The 25,981-nt window shown below is 51.5% G+C and overlaps 1 protein-coding gene across 1 annotated transcript; it reads left to right on the top strand.

The window, feature by feature from the left end:
* Window positions 1–13,613: 13,613 nt before the first annotated feature.
* KRT78 (keratin 78) lies at window positions 13,614–21,310 on the top strand. Its single transcript, XM_059935950.1, is given in 9 exon segments — window positions 13,614–13,979; window positions 14,340–14,554; window positions 15,608–15,668; window positions 16,142–16,237; window positions 17,069–17,233; window positions 17,593–17,718; window positions 20,066–20,286; window positions 20,936–20,970; window positions 21,051–21,310. Coding segments are annotated over 9 exon segments (1,545 nt in total).
* The last annotated feature ends 4,671 nt before the right edge of the window (window positions 21,311–25,981 follow it).

Below are 25,981 nucleotides of genomic sequence, written 5' to 3'. Positions count from 1 at the left end.
TGAGGCCCCTCCACGCTCCCCTCCTCTGCCAGGTGCTGCCAACTGCCCCAGCCCACTGTTCCCCGAGTTGTTCCAGCTGGCTGAGCAGGTTTCTGTCTTTCTTTAGATTCCCCCAACCCCCCTGGTAGAGGGGGAAGAACAGAGGTGCCGATTCAGGCTGAGAACAGACAGGCAGATGCAGGCACAAACCTGAGAAAGGGTCCAGGTTTTACAGACAGACCTGGTTCAAATCCTGACTCTGCCACCACTGGTTGTGTGAGCTAGGACAAGTAATTTAACTTGACTGAACCTCAGTTTCCCCATCTATAAAATGGTGTTAATTAGAAGCACAATATGTAAAACACCTGGCACGTTGTAGTTGTGCATTACGTGATAATAATTCTTCTTTTTTTTTTGGCTGCACCGCGCGGCTTGTGGGATCTCAGTTCCCCGACCAGGGATTGAACCCTGGGCCACCGCGGTGAAAGCACCGAGTCCTAACCACTAGGCTACCAGGGAACTCCCTAATTATTCTTTTTTTTTAAACATCTTTATTGGAGTATAATTGCTTTACAATGGTGTGTCCCTAATTATTCTTGATACATATAAATGTATTAAAAATTGAGACAACTTCCTGGAAGAGAGGTCTTCTCTTGAGCCCCTAAATGTAAGGAAGGACCCTAATTTTTTTTTAAAAAATTAATTAATTAATTAATTTTTGGCTGCATTGGGTCTTCGTTGCTGCGCACGGGTTTTCTCTAGTTGCGGCGAGCGGGGGCTACTCTTCGTTGCGGTGCGCAGGCTTCTCATTGCATTGGCTTCTCTTGTTGCAGAGCACGGGCTCTAGGCACGTGGGCTTCAGTAGTTGTAGCACGCAGGCTCAGTAGTTGTGGCTTGCGAGCTCTAGAGCTCAGGCTCAGTAGCTGGGGCACACAGGCTTAGTTGCTCTGTGGCATGTGGGATCTTCCCGGACCAGGGCTCAAACCCGTCTCCCCTGCATTGGCAGGTGGATTCTTAACCACTGTGCCACCAGGGAAGCCCCAGGAAGGACCCTACTTGATGTCCAACCCCTACCTCCAAGTGGCCTTTCTCTCTGACACACCCTCCCACCCAGTCCTTTATTGGGATTTTGGCTTCTTAGGAGAGGCAGCGTGGGTTGGAGTGCTTGCCTCCTGGGAGGGGGTTGGTCGTGGGCTTTGAAGCTGGTCCTCCTCCTCCCAGCCCCAGTTCCCCTCTGCATGGAGTTGCCAGCTGCCCCTGGTTGGGCCTGCCTGGGCAGGTAGGCAAAGTGCTCTCAAAGCTAGCAGAGGGGTTTAAGCGTTCTCATCAGTGGCTGGGAGCTGCCCCGGGCACCCTGGCCCTCGGAGGGGCTGGGGAGAACAGGGAGAGGGTGTGGACCTGAGCAGCCAGTGGGAGGTGGGGGGTGAGGTGTGGGTCAAGCTGGAGCATTCCCAGGCGGGAGTAGGGGTGAGGGTGCAAGGTGGGGACGGCTGGTGCTGGTTTCCTTCCCGAGTTTTGATCAGAGGGGCGGGTTTAACGTTGGGCTCTGTTGAGCTAGCAGCTTTTCTCTAGGAAACTTGAGAGCTTTGAAGGGAGAAAAAAAGTCTGTTCCACATCAAGTCAGGGCACTGGGGAATGTTTTTCTCTGAGGAAGCACTGTCTCCTGGGTCCTGGGGTGGGACTGGGGACTGTGGACATTCACACACAACCCTCATACACACACACAACACACAACCTCACAACATATTCACACCCCTCTATCCCCTCTTTCACACACACACCCTTACATGCTGTCATACGCAAGTGTCTTCTACCATACACCTTCACACACCCTTACATGCTGTCATACGCAAGTGTCTTCTACCACACACCTTCACAGAAGCTATGTATTCACACTCTCATCCTTATGCACACTGCTAGCTTACACATTCACACCCAAACCTGGCTTTCACAGCCCCTACGTTTTTACTTGTATGCACACATATGTAGTCCTTCATGATCATGTCCAATCTCTTTTCACCTTCACGCTCACTCCCTCACATTCATTACAAGCTCCTGGCGATACACACCCTGCATGTATTCACATGCATGTCCCTACTCTCTCTTTCTTTTACCCCTGGAGGTCGGGAGGGCACAAAAAGCTCTTCAGACCACAGTGAGAGCAGGAGTCCCAGGAAAGTCAGCCTTTAGTAGGCCAGGCCTGGTTGGTGAGTGGAGGCTCAGGAGACGATGATAATAAAAAAATAAAATAAAATAAAATAAAGCTAATAGTTGGTGGGTACTACACTGTGCTAAGTTCTGTTCTGAGCATTCTACGTGTATCATCTTGTTTGACATACACAGCAACCCTATGAAATAGGAATGATTATCCCCTTATTATAGTCGGGAATGCAGAGGCACAGAGAGGTTAAGTGCCTTGCCTGAGGCCACACAGCTAGTCAGTAGTGGAGACAGTATCCGAACCCAGGCAGTCTAGGCCAGCTGGGACTTCTTAAAGTCCAGAAAAATGCCCAGAAATCACCAGGGCATTAGGTCCCCATTAGGGGGCCTGTTTGAGGCCTCTGGCCATACACCCCCACCAGGCACCAGGAAGGCGGGGGCAGAGAAGGGACTCAGGGAGATCAGGATCAGCCCCTGCTTCTGTTCCTCCTATTGCTGCAGGGCTGGCTCCTGCCGGGCTCCCAGGCCTGGTTCCAGTTGCGAGAACCCCGGCCGCCTGCAGGGGAAGTCAAGACTGGGAGAAGCCGGCCTCCTGCTGCTGCCTGCATGGGAATGCCGGGAACGGGTCTGTGCCCTGGTGAATCCCGGAAACGTGCCTCGGACCAGGACTACATTAGACTGCACGATCCAGCAAGCCGACGGCTGGCTCCCGTGTCGGCAGTGCGCGCGTGCAGCCTCCTGTACGTGTGTCTGCGCGCATGCGCGTGTGCCAATGGGCTTCCAGAGCAAGGTTCAGGTCTCCTGCGGGGAAGAAATCAGACAGTGGACTTGGGGAAAAGCCCTGAAAATGCATGCAGGGGAATGCTCTGAGCCATTCACGATAATCTAAGGGTATATTTATTGACACAGACGGGGAGGAAAACTGGCTAGAAATCTGTATGTGTAATATGATCCCACTTCTGGGGGATACATATTTACATATTTACATGAATAAATGGTGCTTACACTATCGTAGAATACAGCACTATACTAGACATATGAATAGACATACACACACACACACACACACACACATCATCGTGAGATGCAAACTCCATAAAGGCATGGATTTTTATCTGTTTTTTTTTTTTTTTTTTTTACTACTTTATCCTTAGCGCTGGAACAATACCTGGCACATAGAAAATGTCCAATAAATATAGGTTTAACGAATAATGAAAGATATTTACATATGGAAAAGTCTGGAAGATTATGCACCAAAATGTTAATAGTGACTACTTCTAGGGTGGTAGTATTTTGGAAGAGTTTTATTTTTTCTAATTTTGTTATCTGTTGCTTTAAATTTTTCAACAATGAATTTGTATTATTTGTATAAAGAATAGGAAGTGCCACCAGCTTTGGACTCTTCTTCTTCCTCCACATCTTTAAAACAGGAGCCTAGACTTTAAGAAGCACGGCAGTGGGTGGGATCTGCATTTTCTTCCCCTTTCACTCGCCCATCCAACATCTTCCTGCCGGTCCGCTCCTCTTTCTGCCCCTTCTCCGCCCACAAGCTTCTGCTGGCACAGCTCCCCGGGCTTTTTGTGCCACCTTAGTGCAAAAAGGTTTAGGTAAAGTCATTGGAACAATGGATGGGCTGACTCAGGAGCCGGGAGAAGGTCATGGGAGGCACTGGCATCTTCCCCCACTGCCAGGCCAGGCTAGCAAGCAGGTGCCTCTGGGGCCAAGAGGAACTGGGCTGATGTTGCAGCAGGAAGGAGTGAGGTTAGACCCGAGAATTTCCTGACAGTGATAAGAATCTGGAGCAGGTCAGGGAGATCACAGAGCCAGTCTCCTTTTCTGGAGGGCAGGAGGGGCACTCCCTTCTTACCTGGAGGAGATTATGTGGTGTATCTCCACATACCGAGCACAGTGCTTGGTGCTGAGAAGTGCCCAGGAGATGTTATGGGTGGATGATTGTGTGCATGAGCTTGTTGGGATGGTGGGGCTGTGTGGGTGGGGGTTTGGGGTCCTCTTCTATGGTCTCTGTCCTAGTCTCATGGCTCTCTGTAGTGCAGGATGAAATGAGTCCTGGCTTAGTGGGCTCTAGTCCTACCCTTGCTGTGTGCTCTGGGCAGGTTGCTTGCCCTCTCTGGGCCTCAGTTTCTTGTGCTATGAAACAAGGGTGTTGGATAAGATGACCTCTTAGGTCTTTCTGCTCTGACATCTGACAACACCTGGCAGGTATTATGCACGTGTGGGGCATTTTTGGTGTCAGGTCGTTCTCCAGTTGTGGAGTATGGTGATCTTAACTAGAGTCTACAATTCCCAAGACCTGGTCTGTGTCGCCACGGCACACACAGGCTGGCCCTCCTTGCCTTGCTGGCACTCAGCACGCTGCTGTCTGTGCTCCCTGGCTTGCCTGACCTTCCCTCCCCTGGACCCAACTAATGGTTCCTGTCCTTGTCACTTCTGTGACTCGGAGGTTATGTGGAGCAGGGGGCCACGATTCTTCCTTTTGGGGAGTGGGCGGTCTTCAGGGCAGAGCATGCATCAGTGGGCTTAGGGATTAGATTTGGCATTAGGAGAATTTCCTAACTTTCAGGATAGATTGAGAGAGGTCCTCACTCTCCAAGTTCCCCCTCCCAATCCTGCTTTCATTACTTCTCTCTTCTGGAAGATCTCCCCAGACCAAACCTTTATTTTCCCATCCTCCAGTCCTGACAACTAACACCACTCCTGTTTCTGGTCTTATTTCTTGGGTTTGTGTGTGTCTGGGGGTGGGACCACCTCCTCTATCAGAGGGTTTCTCAGCTTTTTTGGACAATGATCCTTAGTAAGAAATGCATTTTATATCACAGTTCTGTACACACTTACACAGATATACACACATGGAACACAATTTTATGGTGATACACTCTGATATGTTGGTCGAGATCCATTAAATTGATTTCACAACCCACTAGTGAGTTGTAACTTGCAGTTTTGAAAATACTATTCTCTCAGACTGAAGTTCCTTGGGGATGGGGGCAGAAGATTCAACACCCTCCCCATGCCCCATGCCCAGGGCTTAGTGCTTCAGATGGCCATGGGAGGGATGCTGGTGAGAGGGACTGAGGAGGGGCAGGGAGCTGGTCCAGGTAAACCCCCTACCCCATCTCCCAGTCCAGGAGTTCCTGCTGGGGCCTTGACCTTATTTTCCCAGGGTTGTAGGAATCCTGGAAACTTTGCCCTAGAAGTTGCCCCATGGACCTCTGGGGTGTTGGGAGGCTGTCCTTAGTAACATGCTGTATAAATATTTGCCAACTCAGGAGTGGTTGCTTGCAGCAGGGCACCCAGCTGGCTGAACCTGATTGGTTCAGAGCGGCAGTGGCTGCGTGCTGGGTCCTGATGGGCAAGTCTGGACTCTCAGCTCAGATTTTCTGGTCTGAACACTTCCCCCATCTCCTCTCAGCCCAGCCCTCTTTCCTCTCCCAGCTACCATCAGTTTGCTCCTAAAGATGTGTTCCTGGCTCCCACAGTCTGGGACAGGTCCCCCTCCACAGAAAGGCCTCTACCTTCCTCACCCTCGGCCAGTGGTGTGCTGGAGCCAGTTCGTGCAAACTCGTGAGGGCTAACTGTGTTCACCTCTTCCCAACTCTGCAGTCAGTGACATCATGCCGGTAGCTTGAAATCAGCCATGGCGGGACCATTTATACCCTAGAAAATGGCAAACACTACAAAACAGAGATGTGTTCTCCCAACCCCGCAGACAGCCAGCTGTTACACAGCAGCACCCACTGCCCAGTGAAGCTCAGCGAGGCCCCTCCACGGCCTCTCTCCCCAGCACGCACCGGAGGGGAAGCTTCTGGTTCTCTGCTGAATAGGGAAACACTCCTCCTATTGCAGGAAGGAGTCTCGGAGGAGGCTTCTCTTCCCGAGGAGACTATAGGATACTTAGAAGATCTGGGTTCTTGTCCTGGCTGGGCCTCTTCCTGTCTTTGAGATCTTGGGCAGTTGTTTTTGTTTCTGTGTCTGTAGTGTGAATAAGAATAATCCCCACTTCTCAGATTGTGGTGAGGATTAAAGAACATGAAGTATCTACAGGGCCTGACATGGTGATTGGCACTCAGAGGGTCCACAATAGAATTTTTTAAAAATGTTTTTATGATTTATAATTTTAAAATTTTATTTGTATATATTTTTGGCTGCATCAGGTCTTAGTTGCGGCATGTGGGATCTTTTCGTCGCTGCGCTCAGGCTCTTTGTTGTGGCGCGCGGGCTTCTCTCTAGTTGTGGCCTGCGGGTTTTCTCTCTCTAGTTGTGGCACGCAGGCTCCAGGGCGCGTGGGCTCTGTAGTTTGTGGCACGTGGGCTCTCTAAGTTGAGGCGCATGAGCTCAGTAGTTGTGGCACGCGGGCTTAGTTGCCCCATGGCATGTGGGATCCTAGTTCCCCGACCAGGGATTGAACCTGTGTCCCCTGAATTGGAAGGCGGCTTCTTTACCACTGCACCACCAGGGAAGTCCCTAGAAGTTTTTTTTTTTTTGATTGAAGTATAGTTGATTTATAATGTTGTGTTAGTTTCAGGTGTATAACACAGTGATTCAGTTATATATATATATATATATTTTTTTTTTCTTTTCAGATTCTTTTCCCTTATAGTTTATTACAAAATATTGAGTATAGTTCCCTGTGCTATACAGTAGGTCCTTGTTGGTTATCTATTTCATTTTATTTTATTTTGGCCATGCTGCTCGGCTTGTGGGATCTGAGTTCCCTGACCAGGGATTGAACCTGGGCCCTCGGCAGTGAAAATGTGGAGTCCTAACCACTGGACCCCCAGGGAATTCCCTGGTTATCTATTTTACATATAGTAGTGTGTGTATGTTAATCACAAACTCTTAACTTATCCCTCCCCCACTTTTCCCTTTGGTAACCATAAGTTTGTTTTCTATGTCTGTGGGTCTATTTCTGTTCTGTAAATAAATTCATTTGTATCTTTTTTTTTTATTTTAGATTCCACATATAAGCGATATCATATGATATTTGGCTTTCTCTGTTTGGCTTACTTCACTCAGTATGACAATCTCTAGGTCCATCCATGTTGCTGCAAATGGCATGATTTCATTCTTTTTTATGGCTGAGTAATATTCCATTGTGTGTGTGTGTGTGTGTGTGTGCGTGTGTGTGTGTGTGTGTGTACATACCACATCTTCTTTATCCATTCACCTGTCTATGGACATTTAGGTTGCTTCCATGTCTTGGCTATTGCAAATAGTGCTGCAATGAACATTGGGGTGCATCAATAGAATTTTAAAAAGTGTGTTATGCATGGAAAATGGTTATTACTCCAAAGTTAGAGTTTGGCATTGTCCCTCCTCACTTCCACCCTCAACCAGGAACTTGGAGACAAACATTTAAATTCTGAGCTCCCAGGAAAAGCTTTGCAAATCTTTCCTCTCCAGGCCTCTCCCTGTGGGTTTCGGGGGCTCATTACCTGGGCACGGGGGCCTGAGGAGGCAGCAGCTTGGCTCCCCTCTGGGGCACCTCTTCCCTCACAATAAGCCCATTCTCTGGATGGGCAGCGCCTTCCTTCACTGCTAGTGCAGTGAGGAGGGCAGGGGCTACCCGCCCCCAGCCCAGCAGGCAGGAGGGCACCAGGGCAGAGCAGGCTGGTGTGAGTGTGCTCTGCCTGGCCTGGGGAAGAGTGAAGGGCAGGCCTTTCTTCTCCTCCCTCCCCTCCTGCCCCGACGGGCCAAGAGAGCTGTAATTACAGGCGAGATAGAAATCAGCCACATCTGATGGGTGCTGCTCCCCCCTTGCCCTCACTGGCTTTGGGAAACTTCGAATAGGGTCAAGGTTGACCTGTGTTCTCTGTAGGCCAACAGCACACGGAGGAATGTTTTACGTTTTAATAGTTATGTTTTATTTGAATATGAATTCAAAAAAATTAGAACTAGCACGCAAAAGCTACATTTTCAAGGATATTATGGCTTAGGGTCAGGATAAGAAGGAAGTGAATTGATTTCGATTCGATTTAAAGAAAATAGTAAGTATATACCAGTACATCTGGCTTTACAAAATGGCATGATGGTGGAGGTTGAATGTGAGTGGCTGATGTCTGGGAGATTCAGGAGACTCTGGGTCAGAATTTGGCTTGTATTTCTCAGCTGCAAAAGCGGAGCTGAGGGAAGGTTCCATTGTGCCTAGATCGGGGAAGTCACAGGGTGTCCATGGTGGGGGAGGGGAGGCTGACTAAAGGCAGACACTTGAGCCTTTTCTGTCCAGTTCCCCTCAAACAGGACAGGACACTAACCAACCCCTTCGTTGCCCTGCGAAAGCTAGGAAGACCCACGTGGGTGTGGGTAGCCCCGCCTCATCTTGCCCCAGATGACTTCTGTTCTTCTGGGATGTGCCCAAAATAAGCACTCCTGCTGCTGCTGCTTCAAGAAGATGGCCAGAACCACAAGACCTGCACATGCATCTACAGTGGAGACTCCAACACTTTATTGCACTTACTGGTTTTCAAACAGATTCCCCACTTCTCTCCCACTCCCCTTCCAGACTGCAAATACCTCGAAGGCAGGGACTTTCATTAAATTTTGTTTAACCTGGGCTAGCATGGTGTCTGGCACCTGGTAGTGCTTAATTAATGTTGATCATGGATGAATGTTGAGGAATGAGTTTCACTTTTGGATCTGCTGTGTGACCTCGGGCAAGTCATTCTATCTCTCTGGGCTTCAGTTGGTTAAGGTGTCCTTCAATACTGACATTCCCAGGTCTCTGAGAGGAGCACAGTGAGGTGGTTAAGTGCAAAGACCCTGGAGTCCAGCTATCTCTGTTCAAATCCTGGCTCTGCCGCTTACTAGCTGTGTGGCCTTGGGAAAATTATTTGTTCCCTCCGTAAGGTGGTGATAATCATAGTACCTACTTCATAGGGTTGCTAGGATCAAATGCTTACCATATGTAAAGTTCTTAGATAAAAGTACAGGTGGGTAGATTCCCAAACAGCTGAACATAGCATCCAAAGGACATACACTGGGAGGATGTAAAACTGCAGAGGAAGGGTTTCTAGTGGCATGCCACAAGGCTCTGTCCTTGTTTTCCTCCAAGGACAAGAGGAGGGTCCAGGTAAAAAGAGGAATCCCTCACTATTATACCAACATGCCCACTTGCAACCCAGTGCACTCCTTCTCAGATCTTTTCCCCCATTCTGTGTTCATATGTGTATTCTCCACGGGACTATATATTCTTTCAGGATGGGGATGGCGCCTTATCCATCTTATGTCTCCTTCAGCCCACAGCAGGAGCTCAATAACACACACACACACACACACACACACTACCATGTTTGCTTGCTCCCAACCTTGTGCGGGAGTGAGATGGGGAGTGATCAGCGCTTTGGAGAACAGAATTGAGACTCACAAGGGTAGCCAGAGGTTAAAAGATGGAAGGAAATCAACAAGATGAGATTGAATGGGGAATCATTCATTTAACAAGTATTTACTGAGCACCTACTGTATGTCAGGCAGTGTTCTAAGTGCAGAGGTTACAGAAGTGAGCAAAGAGACCAAATCCTTACCTTCGTGGAAATGATATTCTAGTGCAGGAAGATGGACAAACAAAATGAGTAAGTGAAATATATGTTATGTTAGGAAGCGCTAAGTGCTAAATGGAAAGAGATAAAGCAGGGAGGGGGGTAAGAATTGTCAGATGAAGGATGGCCTCAGTGTTGCACTTTTGGTTTAGGGCAACCAGAGAAGGTGACTTGTAGCTATACGGGGATCTGGGAAGGAGCATTCCAGGAAGAGGGAACAGCGAGTGCAAAGGCCCTGAGGCAGGAGTGTTCCTGGCATGTTCGAGAATAAATTAGGGGATAAACTAGATTAGGCCTCTTTCATGCCCTGTACTTTTCTCTCCTTATCATAATTGCAATTAAATACTTATCGAATTACCTGTTCTGTGTCTGTTTCTCTATTAGACTCTAAGCTTTCTTGGTGCAGGGGCTGGGGCTTGTTCTCTGCTAAATTCCTCACTCTCAGCATAGACCCAGGCACATAGAAAGTGCTCAATCGTATCTTGTTGAGTCAAAAATTAAATGTGAATAAATGGCTATTGGGTCAAAAAATCCACTTCACAAGCAGAACAGGCTTGAGGGCAATTAGAAAGAGATTGAGGGTTGTAGCTGTGGCCAGGGGTGAACTCAGGATGGGGCAGTAAGAGAAGGGGCTGCTGGGGAGCTACAAGAAGCTGCATTGGCCAGGGCATTCTCGAAGGCAGGACTGGGGTGGGCAGGGATTGTAGAGCATGAGGTGTGGTTGAGCAGTAGTCCCCAACTTTTTGGCACCAGGGACCGGTTTCATGGAACACAATTTTTCCACGGATGGGGACAGGGGATGGTTTTGGGATGACTCAAGCGCATTACATTTATTGTGCACTTTATTTCTATTATTATTACATTGTAATATATAATGAAATAATTATACAACTCACCATAATGCAGAGTCAGTGGGAGCCCTGAGCTTGTTTTCCTGCAACTAGATGGTCCCATCTGGGGGTGATGGGAGTCAGTGACACCCAGAGTGTGTTGCTTATATCCAGTTTACCCTGTAAGATGCAGCTTAATTGTCACTTGCCACTCACTGATGGGGTTTCGATATGAGTCTGCAAGCAATTGATTTATTATGGTCTCTGTGCAGTCAGACCTCTCTGCTAATGATAATCTGTATTTGCAGCCGCTCCCCAGCGCTAGCATCACCGCCTCAGCTCCACCTCAGATCATCAGGCATTAGATTCTCATAAGGAGCGCGCAACCTAGATCCCTCACATGCGCAGTTCACAGTAGGGTTCGTGCTCCTATGAGAATCTAACGCCGCTGCTGACCTGACAGGAGGCGGAGCTCAGGCGGTAATTCGAGCAATGGGACCGACTGTAAACACAGATGAAGCTTCACTTGCTTGCCCCGCTGCTCACCTCCTGCTGTGGACAAGTAGCAGTTCATGGCCTGGTTCCTAACAGGTCATGGACCGCTACTGGTCCGTGGTCCGGGGGTTGGGGACCCCTGTGGTTGAGGATGGTTGACCTGGAGCAGGGGATTTAACCCAATAGATAAAACCCACTAGAAACTTTGCATGCTGGGTTTAACGTTAAGTTCACGATTCGAGCCATTTGTACTTTTGCTGCTGCATGATTGGGATCCCTTTGTGTACCTTTGTGGGTACCACTCAGCCTCTGAGGGGCCTAGCATTCAAATCTCCAAACCATTTTTTCATTCTCTCCATCGTAGCATGATTTTTTTTAAATAGGGGAGAACATGTGTTACAGCAGTGTTTGAGAACTCACGGGGCTTCATGAAGGTCCCTGGGTGTAACTGTCATGGATAAGAATTCATCTCTTAAACAAGTACTTTGGATGCTTAGCGTGAGCCAGACCCTGAGCTCGATGGAGGGGTGGACAAGGCAGACATTGTGGAGTCGTGATCAAAGGTTTGTTTAGTGGGCTGCGCTGTGGGGCAGTGGTCTGGGCTGGGTGGGAGCAAGTCACTCAAACCACAGAGTGACAGGTCCAAGTAGGCTTCGTGGTCATCTGGTGCAATCTCTTAGGTTACTCAAGGCTGCACAATCTTTGCACCCTGCACTACACCCTATGGGTCCTCAGAGTCTTTAAGTGTAAAACGAGGGCATTGTACCAGAGGACCTTGAAGCTCTCTGGCTCTAATATTCTATAATATTACAAACATGGGGAAGTTCCAGGGAGGTACATTAGGCCCCGTTCCAAGTGTGACCTCTGCCCTTCACCCTCAGAACCAGTGGGGAGGGATGGTAGAGTCCAGCCCACGGAGATCTTTCTTAAGAATGTTTGTGGGAGGAAGGCACCCGGCCCTCCTTGCCTCTGCAAAGTGGTCCCCAGGGGGTAGGGTTTGGAGGTGGGTCCTCAGTGGGATTCAACCCATTTCCCAGATTCTCTTTCTAGACTCTGAGGCTGCTCTATGCTGCCTTCTCTCTCCTCTGTGTCCCTGAATCTCTGCTTGGATCGTTTTTCTCCTCTTCTCTTCCTCACCTGAGCCTTCAGTCCCTTGATCTCCTTTGTTTTCCCCACAGAAGGTCTGACCTCTTCTTCCTCTTGAGGTCATCTGTCATTCAGTTTCCTTCAGGGTGCTGTCTGCCAGATGGGGTTTCTAATCCTCTGGAGGGAGGGGAGACGCGCTCACCATTGTCTGGTCCTGGGGGTGGAACATCTATGGGATTGTTTGCATTGCTAGGACTGACTTTCTCATAGCACATCTCTTGAGTGTTTATTATGCTGAGTCTCTGTTTGTCCTGGCTTTGAGTTGCATTATCAAAGGCCCAGTATCCCAGCTTCAGGGTGCATCAGGCTCTAAGAAAGCGGGGGAGGGACAGGGAGAAATAGCCCTCCCGCCTTGTAAAGAAGACATTTTGGACATTTCTAAAAATCAGAGATGCCAGCCCTCCTTGCCAGCAGTGGGAGGGCAGCAGTGGAGGCGGCTGGATGCTTCCCATCACGGGTCCTCCACCGGGCGGGAGGCTTGCTGAATGATGAACCCTGGGGCTCCTCCAGTTAGCAGACTCTCAGGGCAGAGACAGAATCTATCCTGCAGGGAGCCTCAAACTCCTGTTTTTGCTCCCGGTCCCCGGGGAAGGTATGTTTCTAAATGCACATTTTATTTCAGAGCCTGGGATCCTCTGATGTGTAACTTGACAGACACAGTGCTGGACCCAAGTGGATGTGCCTAGAGCTGTGTGTTTGTGGAAGGGACACAGGCTGGGCTTAGAAATGCTCCATTCGCCGCCACCCCGGGTGGAGATGCCTGGTTTGAGCGGGGTGGCGCCTCACGGATGATTGCTGGGTTGGGCAAGAGGAGGGACTTGGGTACCCTGTTTTTCTGTTTCATTTCCAAATCCTGCAGTGTCTTTTAGCTAACGATGACAATAACACCTCTATTAACCTCCTGGGTTCTCCTGTGCTGCAAAGTGCCTTCCTCCTCCTACTCTCGTATGTAGATCCTCCCTCGAGAAGCTGCACTCCTCTGTCCAACCTCTGCAGGGCACTCAAGGGCTCCATCTGAACCCCCTCCATCTTCTTTTCCCTTTGAATGTGCCTCCCTTCTTCCCCATCTCCTCCTCCAGGAAGCCTTCCTTGAATGACCCTCAGGAAGTTTGCTCAAGGCCATCTCTCCCCATCCCCCAGCACTGAAGTCCAGGTCTCTGGGTACTTCCTGGTCTTCAGAACGTGCCCATCCCTCCTATAGCCTGGGAGTTCTGAGGGCAGGCTCTGGGTCTCTTCCTTGGGCTCTGCACTTGCCAGGCACCTATTCCCCAGGCATGTCAGAAGAGGCCAGCTGGAGTCAGTGGCAGACACACTCAGGCCAAGAGCATCTTGCTCTCCAAGGCCCAGCCCCGGCACGGGAGGAGATAAAAGTCTTGTGCCGGGGCCGCAGGGCAGAAACACACACACCTTGACGATCCTGTCTGTAGCTGTGAGACTTTCAGTCTCTGCCATGTCTCTCTCTCCCTGCTGGGCCCAGAGGGGCTTCAGTGCTCGCTCAGCCTGTTCTGCTCGCTCGGGGGGCTGAGGCAGGGTCAACGTCAGCAGCAGGAGCCTCAGTTCCTTTGTGGGGTGCCAAGGAGGCTCTCGTGGGAGGGCCTGGGGTTCAAGGGGAAGGCTAGGGGTGCGGTATGGGGAGGGGATCGGTGGGCCTGGGCTTTCCCCGTGCCCTCCGGGAGGCATCCAGGAAGTGGCCATCAACTGGAATCTGCTGACCCCACTGAAGATTGAGATCGACCCCCAGTTCCAGGTGGTTCAGACTCAGGAGACCCAACAGATCAGAACCCTCAACAACCAGTTTGCTTCTTTCATTGACAAGGTGAGGGTCAGCTCAGCTAAGCCCCTGTCTCTGTGCCTCCCTCGAGGAACTGTTCTCGATGGACTTGGGAATGGGGAAGTCTGGTCTCCTACTAGTTTTCTAATCACTTCTGCAGCAAGGAAGTCCCTCCTGTGGTCTAACTGGAGTCTCTCTGGTTATGCTGAGGCTCTGTTTAATTAGTGTTTTGAAATTCCCTTTATAAAAATGTCATTATAATTCATTTAGTGTGTTGGAAAATATTTATCAAAGGCCTAAAAGGCTCCGGGCTGGCTAGAGTGTTGCTCAGGCTTTATTTCCCAGAGGCTGTGCCCAGGGAGTCTGGCAGGAGCTTGCCTCAGGGACCCGCTGTTTGTGCTGTAGGTGCGGTTCCTGGAGCAGCAGAACAAGGTCCTGGAGACCAAGTGGGACTTGCTGCAGCAGCAGGAGTTGAGTGACAGTCCCCAGGCCCTGCAGTCTTTCTTCGAGGCCTATCTGGTCCAGCTCAGGAAGCAGCTGGAGCAGCTGCAGAGAGAACGAGGGTCTCTGGACGCCGAGCTGAAGTCCTGCCAGGACCAGCAGGAGGAGTATAAAACCAAGTAGGCAAAATGCAGCATCCCCATGGGCCCTGGATGGGTGCTGGGAGGGCTTGAATTGGGCTATCAGCCATAGGGTATCCCACTGCTGAGCTCCCAGGGTCACATGACCGGCCTCCCCTCTAGCCCCTCCGCATCCCCATTCCCCCTGATTCTCAGGGGGCCCCACCTGCTGCAAGTAAGTGATCCCACAGCCCCTGATACCCAGGACTGGAGAACATCGATTCTAGCAGGCCCCAGTTACGAGGGCCACGTTTCTGGTCAAGGCTCGGGGGGGCTTATTAAACAATGCCTATGTGGGGTTTTTTCTTGAGAAATTGCTGTTGAACAGGCTGTGGGTTAAAGTGACTCAGACATTCTCTGGTCTCAGAGGTGGAAGAGAATTCATTAGTGGGACCACCCCCAGGCCTGTGGCATGATTCACAGGTAGGCTGTGGTTCTGGGTTCCCCACCAGGTCACCTGGTGGTATGGAGAGAACCCTGGACCAACAGGAGGCTTGGGTTTGGTGACTGTGAACAAGGAATAGCTGTGTGGCCTTGGGCAAGGCATCTTACATTTCCCAGCCTCAGTTTCCATATCTGTAGACTGGGAAAATGCCACTTGCCTTTCTTACCTTCCAGAACCATTGGGAGGATTGCTCCAGGACCCAGGTGGAAGGTCCTGGAAAGATTGGGGCCAGGAGACCTGTGTTTTAGATCTGCTTGGGCCACCTAATTATCCAGGGCTTGGGCACATCTTGTAATCTCCCTGATAAAACCCAAAATGCCTGCTTCAGATGATGATTGTGAGTGGTAAGTAAGAAGAGTGTTTGAATGTGCCTTATAAACATGAAGCAAAGTCGCCTGATGTCACAAGTGGACCTGGGCTGAAAGAGTGAAGAGGGACATAAGACATGACAAAACTTCCTGATAGAAGAGTAGAGAAGCAGGCTGCTGGTGTGTCCTGCTTTGGAGCATCTAAAGCAGAGTGGCCTTTCCAGGGAGGTTGTACTTGGAGAGGGGCCTGGGCTCTGATGCCGGCACTCCAGGCAGCGTCTTTCTGTGCTTACTTGGCAGGTATGAGCGGGAGGCCCACAAGTGCGCCACACTGGAGAAAGACTTCGTGGTCCTCAAAAAGGTGAGGGTGGGGTCAGCTGCTCTACCCGAACCCTGAGCATCCACCGTGCACAGAGCCCAGTCCTGGGCTGGGAGGGCAGGGGGTGGGAGATCCTCACGCACGACAGGCTGTCACACTGCTTATAGGGACCCTCTGAGGAAATGGGACGTCTATGTAGACACAGGGGGACCCCAGGACAAGATCCGACTGAGGGACTATGTGATGAGCTCTGGGTGTCACTGTGGGAGAGGGTGGGGAGGGAGTGGAAGAAACAGAACTGGTTGGGATGAATCAGGGAAGACTTCCTGAAGGTGGTGTGGGTCAGTGTCAGGCAAAAGAGAGAGCAGGGCAGGGTGGGGATTGGGGAGGAAGGAATGGGAACTGGAGATGGCCATGGGGTGGGTGTTGGGCAGTGTGTGAACAGAACTCCTGGGTCAGAGTGGGACCCCCAAAGAGGGAGTGGGGGTATATGGCTTTTATCTTCCTGTCCCCAGGATGTGGACGGGGTTCTCTCGAGCAAGATGGAGTTGGAAGGCACGGTGGAGGCTCTGAAAGAGTACATCTGCTTCTTGAGGCATCTGTATGAAGAAGTGAGGATCACTAAGGGCAGAAGTGATGGTCTGCCAGGGGCAGGTGGGCGGGAGGGAAGGGGACAGGTGGGCAGGCTCCTGTGGCGATAGTGGGAGTGGCTGGGAGGTGAAGCCTGGTTAGAGTGAATTAGATGCTGGTCATTCAGTCCTTTGATAAACAATTACTGAGAATTTACCATGTGAATTGCTAGGTATTGGGGATATACCAGTGAACAACCAGACAAAAATCACGAAGCTTGCTTTCTATTGGGAGACAGACAATAAACACTAGACCTAGTAAATAAATAAATTACCAAGTATGTTAGAAAGTGATAAATACTATGGGAAAAAGGAAAATTAGGACAGGGAAAGGAGGATTGGGAATGTGGCGGGGGGTAGGGCAGGTGGCAATTTCAAATAGGGTGGTTGGGATGGCCTTATTTAGAAAACAAAATCTGAGCCAAGATCTGAAGGAAGTGAGGAAGACAGACACACAGTGGGGAATCTGGGATTCCAGGCAGAGGGTGCTGGTGTCTTTGAGGAAATGCAAGGAGGCCGCTGTGACTGGAGCAATGGGAACGAGAGAGGGGATGTGATAGGAGGTCAGGGGAGTGATGGGGACCAGGTGATTTCAGACCCTGCCGGACACGTTCCTTTAATGTCCACGAGTCGTTGGACAGCCCTCAATTCCAGATAAGGACACAGTCCCGCAGAGGGCAGGGTGTGCTCATTGCCACCTGGCGCGAAGGAGGGCTGCCTCCGAAGGAAGAGGGCACTCTGCCCACCTGCCCGGGGCTCCAAGGGGAAAGGGAGCCAGGGGGCCAACGGACACTGAGTCAGTCTTCCCCACAGGAGCTGGGCCAGCTGCAGACCCAGGCCAGCGACATGTCTGTGGTGTTGTCCATGGAAAACAACCGCCGCCTGGACTTCAGAGACCTCATCGCCGAGGTCTGTGCCCGGTACGAGGAGATCGCCCGGACCAGCAAAGCCGAGGCCGAGATGCTGTACCAGACCAAGGTGCCAGGGCCGGGGGACAAGCACCATGGTGAAAAAGGCTGGGTCTCCCTGCCTGCCCCCCCAGGGTGTTCGTCCACCTCGGTCCCGTTGGGCAGTTCTGATAACCTCTCTGAAGCATCAGGGCTGGGTGGGCACCATGTTTCCCCTCTCCAGGAGGGAGGCAATGCAGGGAAACTGTGGGAGATGAGCCCAGACTCCCGCAACCACAGCCCACCGTGTCCTGGTTTTCCAAACGTTTTAACCCGCATCCCAGATGAGGACGTGAGGAGGCAGAGAACCGGGGCCATGGTGTTCCTCATGGTCTTGGGGTCAAAGGTGAGGGTCCTCTCCACTGACGGTGTCACCCCATCCCCCATCAGTACCGGGAGCTTCAGGTGTCTGCCCAGCTTCATGGGGACCAAATGAAGGGGACCAAAGTCCAGATCACTCAGCTGCAGCAGGCGATTCAGAAGCTGCAGAGTCAGACTGAGAACCTGAAAAAGCAGGTGAGGGTACCGGAGCCCCCAAGCCCTCTGTCTTACCACCTTTGTGCCAGGGTCACTGCTGGGTTTGTGTGAAACTTTGATAACTGGCTGGAGGTTTGGCTAATTTGGGGTGGAGAGAACTTCAAGCCCCATTTCAGAGGCGTTCAGCTCTCCTCCAGGGAATTCTAGCTGCATGGGCTCTGCTCTGCCCACCCTGGCCGCAGCCCTCACGCTGCATTCCGTGTCTACATGCACATCTTGCTTTCAGCTCCTCGGGGAGAGGGTTAATTCATCTCTTTTCTTATCTCTTCTTTTGATGCTTACTCGTCAAGCCCAGTAAGGACTCTAAGGCCACACGCTGAATTTCCTGGTCCCGTGTTAGGGAGGGAGAGAACCAGGATCTCAGGGAGGGGGGGACATGGGCAGGATGGTGGGGCGCCGAGGCCCCCTTAGGGTCAGGTAATGCTGTTGGTGTGAGGAGCCGGGAGAGGTGGAGGGAGAGGATGGCAAGGGCTGGGAATTGGTTTCCTGCTCCTCCTGGAGACCTTACTTCTAGATGTGAGGATTACAGATTCTTAAGTTTTCAAGTGTCTTTGCCCTCACTTTCCCGAAGCCCAAAGCATCGTTTGTTTTGGGATCAACAGAGGGTTGAGAGCTGAGACCACAGAGTCTGGCGGTTTCCTCAAGCACTTCAGCCTGACTCCCAGGCCATGGGTGGCCTGTCCACATGCAAGCAGGGTCTGTGCTTCTTGGAGCACACAGACCATTCAAAGGCCAGACTCAGTCTCCAGCCATCCTGACCTGCTCTCCTTCGGAGTGTGAGGAAGGACCTGAGATGAGGGTGACCGACCAGGTCCTATTACTCAATTTGCTGCCACGGTGTTTTGCCCATAAACTTGGACTTTTTGCTCTGGAAGCTTTGGGGTTCTCTGGGGTGTCTGATAAGATGCAGATTCCTGGGCTTCCCACCAGAGAGAGGGAATCTGAGTCTCTAAAGGTGGAGCCAAGAAACCTGCTTTCTCAACTAAGTTCACCCAGGTGACAATGAAGTGCGTGGAGTCTCAGAGACCAGTGGCCAGCACTTAGGAGAGTCACTATGTCCCCATGTCTGGGAAACACAGTCGCCCCTGCATAGCAAGGTGCCTTTCCTGGGAGAATCCTTCTTGGGGTCACAGCCCCCTGTCACTCTTCGTTTTCATGCACAAGCCTGATGAACTGAGGCTACAGTAAGAGCGGTATACTGGACCTCAGCTGTTCTGGGTTAGGGTCTCAGCTCCGCCACTCACCTCCTTTCCGAGCCTCAGTTTCTTCACCTGTAGAATGGAGACCATGTTCCTCATCCATGCGGTGCTTTGTGGTAAGTGAAAGAGAGCCTTTAGGGAATGCCTTCTTTCCTGAACCGAACGTGAGGGAAAATCAACTAGATGGCTGATTGGACCGGGATGCTGTCCTTCCTCTAAGAGTTTTCTGTCGGATTGGAGAGGTGAGCACAGAGAATATTTTTCAGACCCCAAACTGAGGCCCATGAGACTCTGACAACATCGGGAGAAAGTACTTGAAATGGGGCTGTTCCAAAATCCTCAAGGACACGTGGCCCTCAAGATGAGACTTGTAGATAATGACCTGTACAGGACAGGAAGAGCTTTAAGTACCCTAGGAGAGAGAAAGTACTGCAGGGAAGGTGCTGAGGGTCGACAGGGTGGGAAGAAATAGGGGAAGATCATGGGAGAAAGTGGAGAAGGAGCTGGATTCATTTCCTGTGGCTGCCATACATGGTATCACAAACTTGGCGGCTTGAGAGAGCAGAAATCTATTCTGTCAGTTCTGGAGGTTAGAAGTCTGAACTCAGGTGCGGGCAGCCGCACTCACTCTGAAGGAGCCGGGGGAATCCTTCCTCACCTCTTCCTGGCCTCTGGTGGCTCTGGAAGTTCCTTGGCATTCCTCGTCTGGTGGTGCATCACTCCCATTTCTGCCTCCATCTTCACACGGCGTCATCTCAGTGTCTGTCTCATCTTTTTCTTGGACACCAGTTACTGAATATAGGGCTCACCCTAAATACCGTGTGATAGCAGCTTGAGATCCTTAACTAATTACATCTGCAAAGACCCTATCTCCAAATTAGATTATTTTCTGAAGTTCTTGATGGACCTGACGTTTTTGAGATGCTACTTAACCCACTCTGAGAGTTAAAGAAGCAGAAGAGGCAATACTGTCTTTTAGAATGAGAAGAGCTGGCCATGGCCAGGAATAATTTTGAGCTCATGAGATTATGGTCCATCTCAGCCTTTAAGTTATATCCACAGTAAGTGCTTTGGGAGTCTGTGTCGGGCTTACAGCCACTTCCTCCCTTATTTCTACCCCTCTCTAGAATGCCAACCTGCAGGCTGCCATCGCCCATGCCGAGCATCGTGGGGAGCTGGCCCTCAAGGATGCTCAGACCAAGCTGGCCGAGCTGGAGGCCGCTCTGAGAACCGCCAAGCAGGACTTGGCGCGGCTGCTGCGCGAGTACCAGGAGCTGATGAGCTCGAAGCTCTCCTTGGATGTGGAGATCGCCACCTACCGCAGGCTGCTGGAGGGCGAGGAGTGCAAGTGGGGCTGGTCAGAGGGCCCTGAGGATGTGTGACGGAGGTGGGGGTGGGGGGATGCAAGGCCAACACAGGATGCTGAGAGATTTCTTTCTTTCTTTTAAAAATAAATTTATTTATTTATTTATTTATTTTTGGCTGCGTTGGGTCTTCATTGCTGTGCGCGGGCATTCTCTAGTTGTGGCAAGCGGGGGCTACTCTTCGTTGCGGTGCGCGGGCTTCTCATTGTGGCGGCTTCTCTTGTTGCGGAGCACGGGCTGTAGGCGCGTGGGTTTCAGTAGTTGTGGCATACGGGCTCAGTAGTTGTGGCTCACGAGTTCTAGAGCACAGGCTCAGTAGTTGTGGTGCATGGGCTTAGTTGCTCTGCGGCATGTGGAATCTTCCCGGACCAGGGCTCGAACCTGTGTCCCCTGCATTGGCAGGCAGATTCTCAACCACTGCGCCACCAGGGAAGTCCCTAGGATGCTGAGAGATTTCTTGACACTGTGAGCCACCAAGGGCCACCCATTCTGCTGGGAGGGATTTAAAATTGGGGGCTGGGGATTTTACCTGCTCAGAGCGTGGTGAGCTGCTCTAAGAGGCTTAAAAGCACCTGGGGACATATTTTCTGCAGCCCTTCTTAGTATTTCTTCCTCTTGTCCTTTTTCCCCCAGGATGTCTGGGGAGTGTGCCAGTCAGGTCACTATCTGTGAGTATCAGGGGACTTTGGGAGAGGGGCCCCCTGGGGAATCGAGGACTCTGCTGTGACCCTGGTGCCTTTCTTGGCAGCCGTTGGGGAAGGCAGCACCATCGTGTCTGGAGGAGCAGATAGTGGCCTGGTGGGCACTTGTGGACTCGGAGGCGGGAATGGCAGCTTTGGGTCCAGCTGCTCCAGCATCGTGACCGGTGAATCCAATGTCATCCTGGGCTCCGGGCAGGGCCCCTTTCTGGGCTCTTGCTCTGTGTCCGGCTCTGGCTCCAGCTCCACCTGCCACACCATCCTGAAGAAGACGGTCGAGTCAAGTCTGAAGACGTCCATCACATACTGAGTGACCCGGAGGCCATTTGCTCCTCCCGCCCTCCCGCCTTCCTGAGCCCTCTCAGCTCTTCTCCCACTCTTATCACTCCCATCCCTGCATGGCCAGCTCTGTGTCCACTGCCCACAGCCCGAGCCAGCCCACAGGGGACTCTGCAGAAGTCAGTCGGGTCCTGCCTGCTGTTCTGAATGCTTGCCCAGTCTGGCCTTGTTCTGCGTACTGATTTGCATCTCATTTGTCTGCCGCCCACACTAACCAAGGAGCACAGCGCCAAGCCTCCAGCCGGCCAGGCTTGTCCTCTCCTCTCTCCACAGCCTTTGACCGAGCTAGGAAAACTCCTGGTTGGGCTTGGCCAGACTGCATCCGCATCCCAAGGGAGAGGCCTGAGGCCCACTGACCAGAGCCTGAGGGCTGGAACCAAGGGACACCATTCTTGCCCTCTTCACCAGCCTCCGGGCCTCCATTTCTGTATTTCTGTCCATTTATTTCCTGTGAAATAAAGCAGCACCCAGTTCTCCTGGTAGTGGGTCTTCCTTTCTCTCTCCCTCCCCCTCCCCCACTCCCTCCCTCCCATAAATGTTATTGAGTGCCAGGACTAGGGCTACTCTGGCAAACAAGATCAGACCCATTGTGCCCTCCTAATGTGTCTCTCTCACTCCTTCTGTTCCTGGTGTCTCCGGCATAACCCCTCCCATTCATGAGAGCCAGACCTTCCTTCTTGGAGCCCTTGGTTTCCAGGGCCAGAGGATGGCCTTCAACCGCTAATTCAGATACCCTGGTTTGGGAGATGGGGATTTGTGCTGAGGTCCTCTGTGTTCTGTCCCTCCTTCCAGTCCCCTCCCAGTGATGCGCTGGCTTCAGCTCTACCCAGGGTGGCAGACCTGGGTCTTGTCACCTCACCCCCATCTCTCACCTCTGAACTTTAACCTGGCCCTTCTCTTGGGCAGGTTAATAATTCAGCAATGAGGCTAAGCCATAGCCTTAAATATGTGTTGAAAGGGCATTTAGAGGACAGGCTGCAGGACAGAGATGAAGGTTCCTTTTGGCAATGTGCAGCTTCTCCGCCACTCCTTCCAGCAATTCAGCTCTGCCCCAGCATTGCACAGCTCACCCAGCAAAACAAAAGCTATGCAGCTACCCAGCTCACTCTCCTCAGGAGGCAATTTATGGAATATCTATGGTTGTTTGGGTAGGTCCTGTGGACATCTCACTCCTCACCCCAATCAGCTCATCAAGGGATCCTTTCCGACCCTCCACTATGCTCCCTGGGATGCCCTCCATCTCCTCCGTCCCCACTGATGTTTTAGTATCTCTTGTATCTTGCTCCCTGCTTAACTGCCTACAATAGGCTCTACTCTTGACCCAGGACAGCCCCATCCATCCCTGTTCCTCCTTCTTCCCATGTCTGCACCAGTTTTCTTCCCCACTGGAAACCTTCCCCAATTCTCCATGTCAGAATGCACGAGACCCTTCTTGTCCCTGGCACAGCCTGGCTGCACCCATTGCTATTCTTGTCTCTGTTCTGTCTGGTTCTGGTCTGGAACGCAGCTTTCCTATTAGCCTGGGACCTCTGGGCAGGCTCTTCTCCTGCACCCTGAATGGGGATCAGCAGCTCAGCTTGTGCCTGGGGGCTTGATGGGTACTTGGGACTGGAATTACGCCCCATCCCTCCTGCCCCTTGGCACTCATCCTATCTCTGGGCCTGTCTGAACATGACCCTGGAAACATCTTCTCCTTCCCTCTTCTGCAGGAAGCCAGGAGTGTGGGCATCAGGGCCAGGTGCTAAGAGGGTGGGAGGGTCACCTTCTCATCCTCCAGCAGCCCATCAGCTCCTGCACTGCTCCTTCCCTCTTCCCTGTCTCCACCTGGTCAACTCCCAACTCCATGGCCTGAGCTGCAGGAGGTCACGTCATTGCCCTCTGCTTTATGGGGAGGCCAACCCTTTTCTCAGACCCAAAGTATCTAAGAAGGAGCTTTTCAGCCTTTGCCTTCTATAAGGGAGACATGAGCGGGTAAGCACATGGCCCTGGAGCTAGAATTCCTGGGCTTGAATCCTGGCTCTGCTATTTACTGGTGGTGTGACTTTGACCAAGTACTTGACCTCTCTGTGCCGCAGTTTCCTCACCTGTGAAAAGACTTTAGTAATAATAATACTTACCTCACAGGGCTGTGTGGGGATGGGACCATTCAGGGTCCCAGAAGGAAACCAATTTACCCAAGATAGTTCAACTGAATGGACTTTAATGAAAGGATTCCTTACAGAGGTGTGGATGTGGCTAAGGGCACAAACACAGGATGGAGAAGCCAGAGGTGGGCAGTTGTGGGAAGCCATTGCCACCCCCCCCATCCCCCCACTCCCCCTGAGCAGGGGTGGCCAACCTTTGGTTTGTCCAGGGCCCAGGGGTTTTCCAGGGTGTGGGACTTTCAGTGCTAAAGCAGGACAGTCCCAGGAAAATCAGGACAAGATGGTGGCTCTGAGTAGAGCTGAAGAGACAAGAGGAAGAATGGATGACTGACTGGGTGATAGAGGTGTGGGGATGGGAAGAAGCTGTAATCATAGAGGAAGGTAGCCACCTCTGGAGCAGGGAGGGGGCCAGGAGGAAATACCCACCTCTCTCTCAGGTCTCCTGCTAGTGTACCCTCCTCGGCCAACCTCCTCCTCCGGAAGCTAGAGAGGCAGGGAGCAGCCTGCAGGGGTCAAGGAGGTCAGGGAATGGATCTGGGGCAGAACGGATGCAAACAGAGCATCCCCAGCGTGGGGATTGGATGCGTTATTGCATGGAAAGTGTCTGCCCTATAGTAGGTGCTCAATAAATGCCAACTATAATAATTATTCCTACTAGATGAGAAAGCCCTGCCCTGGATGGGGCTCCTCAAGGGCAGTGGCTGTTTTCTTCGCCTCTGCATCTTTCCTATAGCTCAGCCTGACTCATGTTGGGTGCCTGGTTGATGCCATAGGCTGTCTCCCCTCATCCTTTCCATAGCAGCAGCAGCACTCTGTCCCCTCTGTCCTTGTGTCCTGTGCAGGGAGAGCCCCTGGACAGGGGAAGGTCTCAGAGATGGAAGCCCTTGGTTCAAGCAGCAGAGGTGGGGAGGGAACCATGCCTCCTACACTAAGAAGGTCTGAGTTTGGGTGTCCTGTATAAAGATGAGTGGAGAGTTGAACTCGAGGAGGCACAGTGGCTCCATGCTGTCTGGGCTGGGACTGGTGAGACTATCTCCAAGCAGTAACGGTTAGAGTGGGCCCTGGGCTGCCTGAGCGGCTGTTACCAGCTCCCGGCACAAAGCCTGGCACAGAGCACCAGGTAAATACCAAAGGGTGTCAGTCTCTGGGGAGAGGGGGAGCGTGTGTTTGCAGTTGACTCTACTGCCACCATCCGGGCTGCGCCTGACTCAGATGGCTGACATCACTCCCTTCCCCAGTCGCCACTGTCTCCCCCTCCCATGCTCCGTGGGGAGAGATAAGGGAGCTGAGAAAGCGATTACAGCCTCGGGGACAGGAGACAAATGTTAGTGGAAGTGATGGCTCAGTTCTGGGATGGTGGGTCAGCAATTTTTTTTTTTTCTGTTCTTCTGCCTCATTTATTCTGCTATTGATTCCTTCTAGTGTATTTTTCACTTCAGTTATTTTATTGTTCAACTCTGTTTGTTCTTTAAACCTTCTAGCTCTTTGTTAAATATTTCTTGTATCTTCTCTGTCTGTGCCTCCATTATTTTTCTGAGATCTTGTATCATCTTTACTATCATTACTCTAAATTTTTTTCAGGTAGAGTACCTATCTCCATTTCACTTAGTTGTTCTTCTGGGGTTTTATCTTGTTCCTTTGTCTGGGACATTTTCCTCAGCCATCTCACTTTGTCTGACTTTCTGTGTTTGTGGTCCCATGGACTGCAGGATTGTAGTTCCCCTTGCTTCTGGTGTCTGCCCCCTGGTGGGTGAGGCTGATCTAAGAGGCTTGTGCAGGCTAACTAGTGGGAGGGACTGATGCCTGCCCACTGGTGGGTGGAGCTGGGTCTTGTCCATCTGGTGGGCAGGGCCATGTCAAAGGGTGTGTTTAGAGGTGGGGGCCAGTGATTTTTGAAAGGACTTCCCTGGGGGGCCTTGCTTATAGGCAGAGGTGAAGGGGCCCAGAGAGGTTGAATGTTGCCCCAGGGCATGCACCTCAGTGAGGATTCATCTCCCAGCCCAAGTGCCTGGTGTTCTAACTCCAAGAAGGGAGAAAAATCCTTCTTGGGCATTAAGGGACTAGTTCTGTGAGTGCCTTCACCCTCATCCTCCATGGGAGGCTGGGTTCAACTCCTTCAGGCAACTGGGAGCCACTTATAGCCTCCTAGCGGCTCTAGAAACAATCCCACAACCTCCTGGAGCGGCCCGCACTCTGCCTGCCTTCCTCGGGCGGTGGGGGTGGTCCCATGTCCTCTCCTTTGGGATCCTGGGGACACAGTCGCTGAGAGTCCCAGCTCTAGCCCTGGCAGCTGTGTGAGGACACAGCAAGTGCTGTCTCTGCTCCTTCCTAGGCAAGTCTCTCTCCTCTTGGTGCCACTTCCTTGCTGAAAGCTGAGGTGGGTGAGGAGGAATAATCTGTAACTCAGGTCCTCAACGCTCCCTCGTCCTAACACTTGACTAACACTGATGTCTCCAATTTCTCCCTTGGGGATATATTTGGTCCCAGCAGCCTGAGGT

Source organism: Balaenoptera ricei, chromosome 10 (genome assembly GCF_028023285.1).
Source record: "Balaenoptera ricei isolate mBalRic1 chromosome 10, mBalRic1.hap2, whole genome shotgun sequence".
NCBI classification, from domain to species: Eukaryota; Metazoa; Chordata; class Mammalia; order Artiodactyla; family Balaenopteridae; genus Balaenoptera; species Balaenoptera ricei.
The sequence above is the reverse complement of the archived record's forward strand: the minus strand, read 5'-3'. Positions and strand labels throughout refer to the sequence as shown.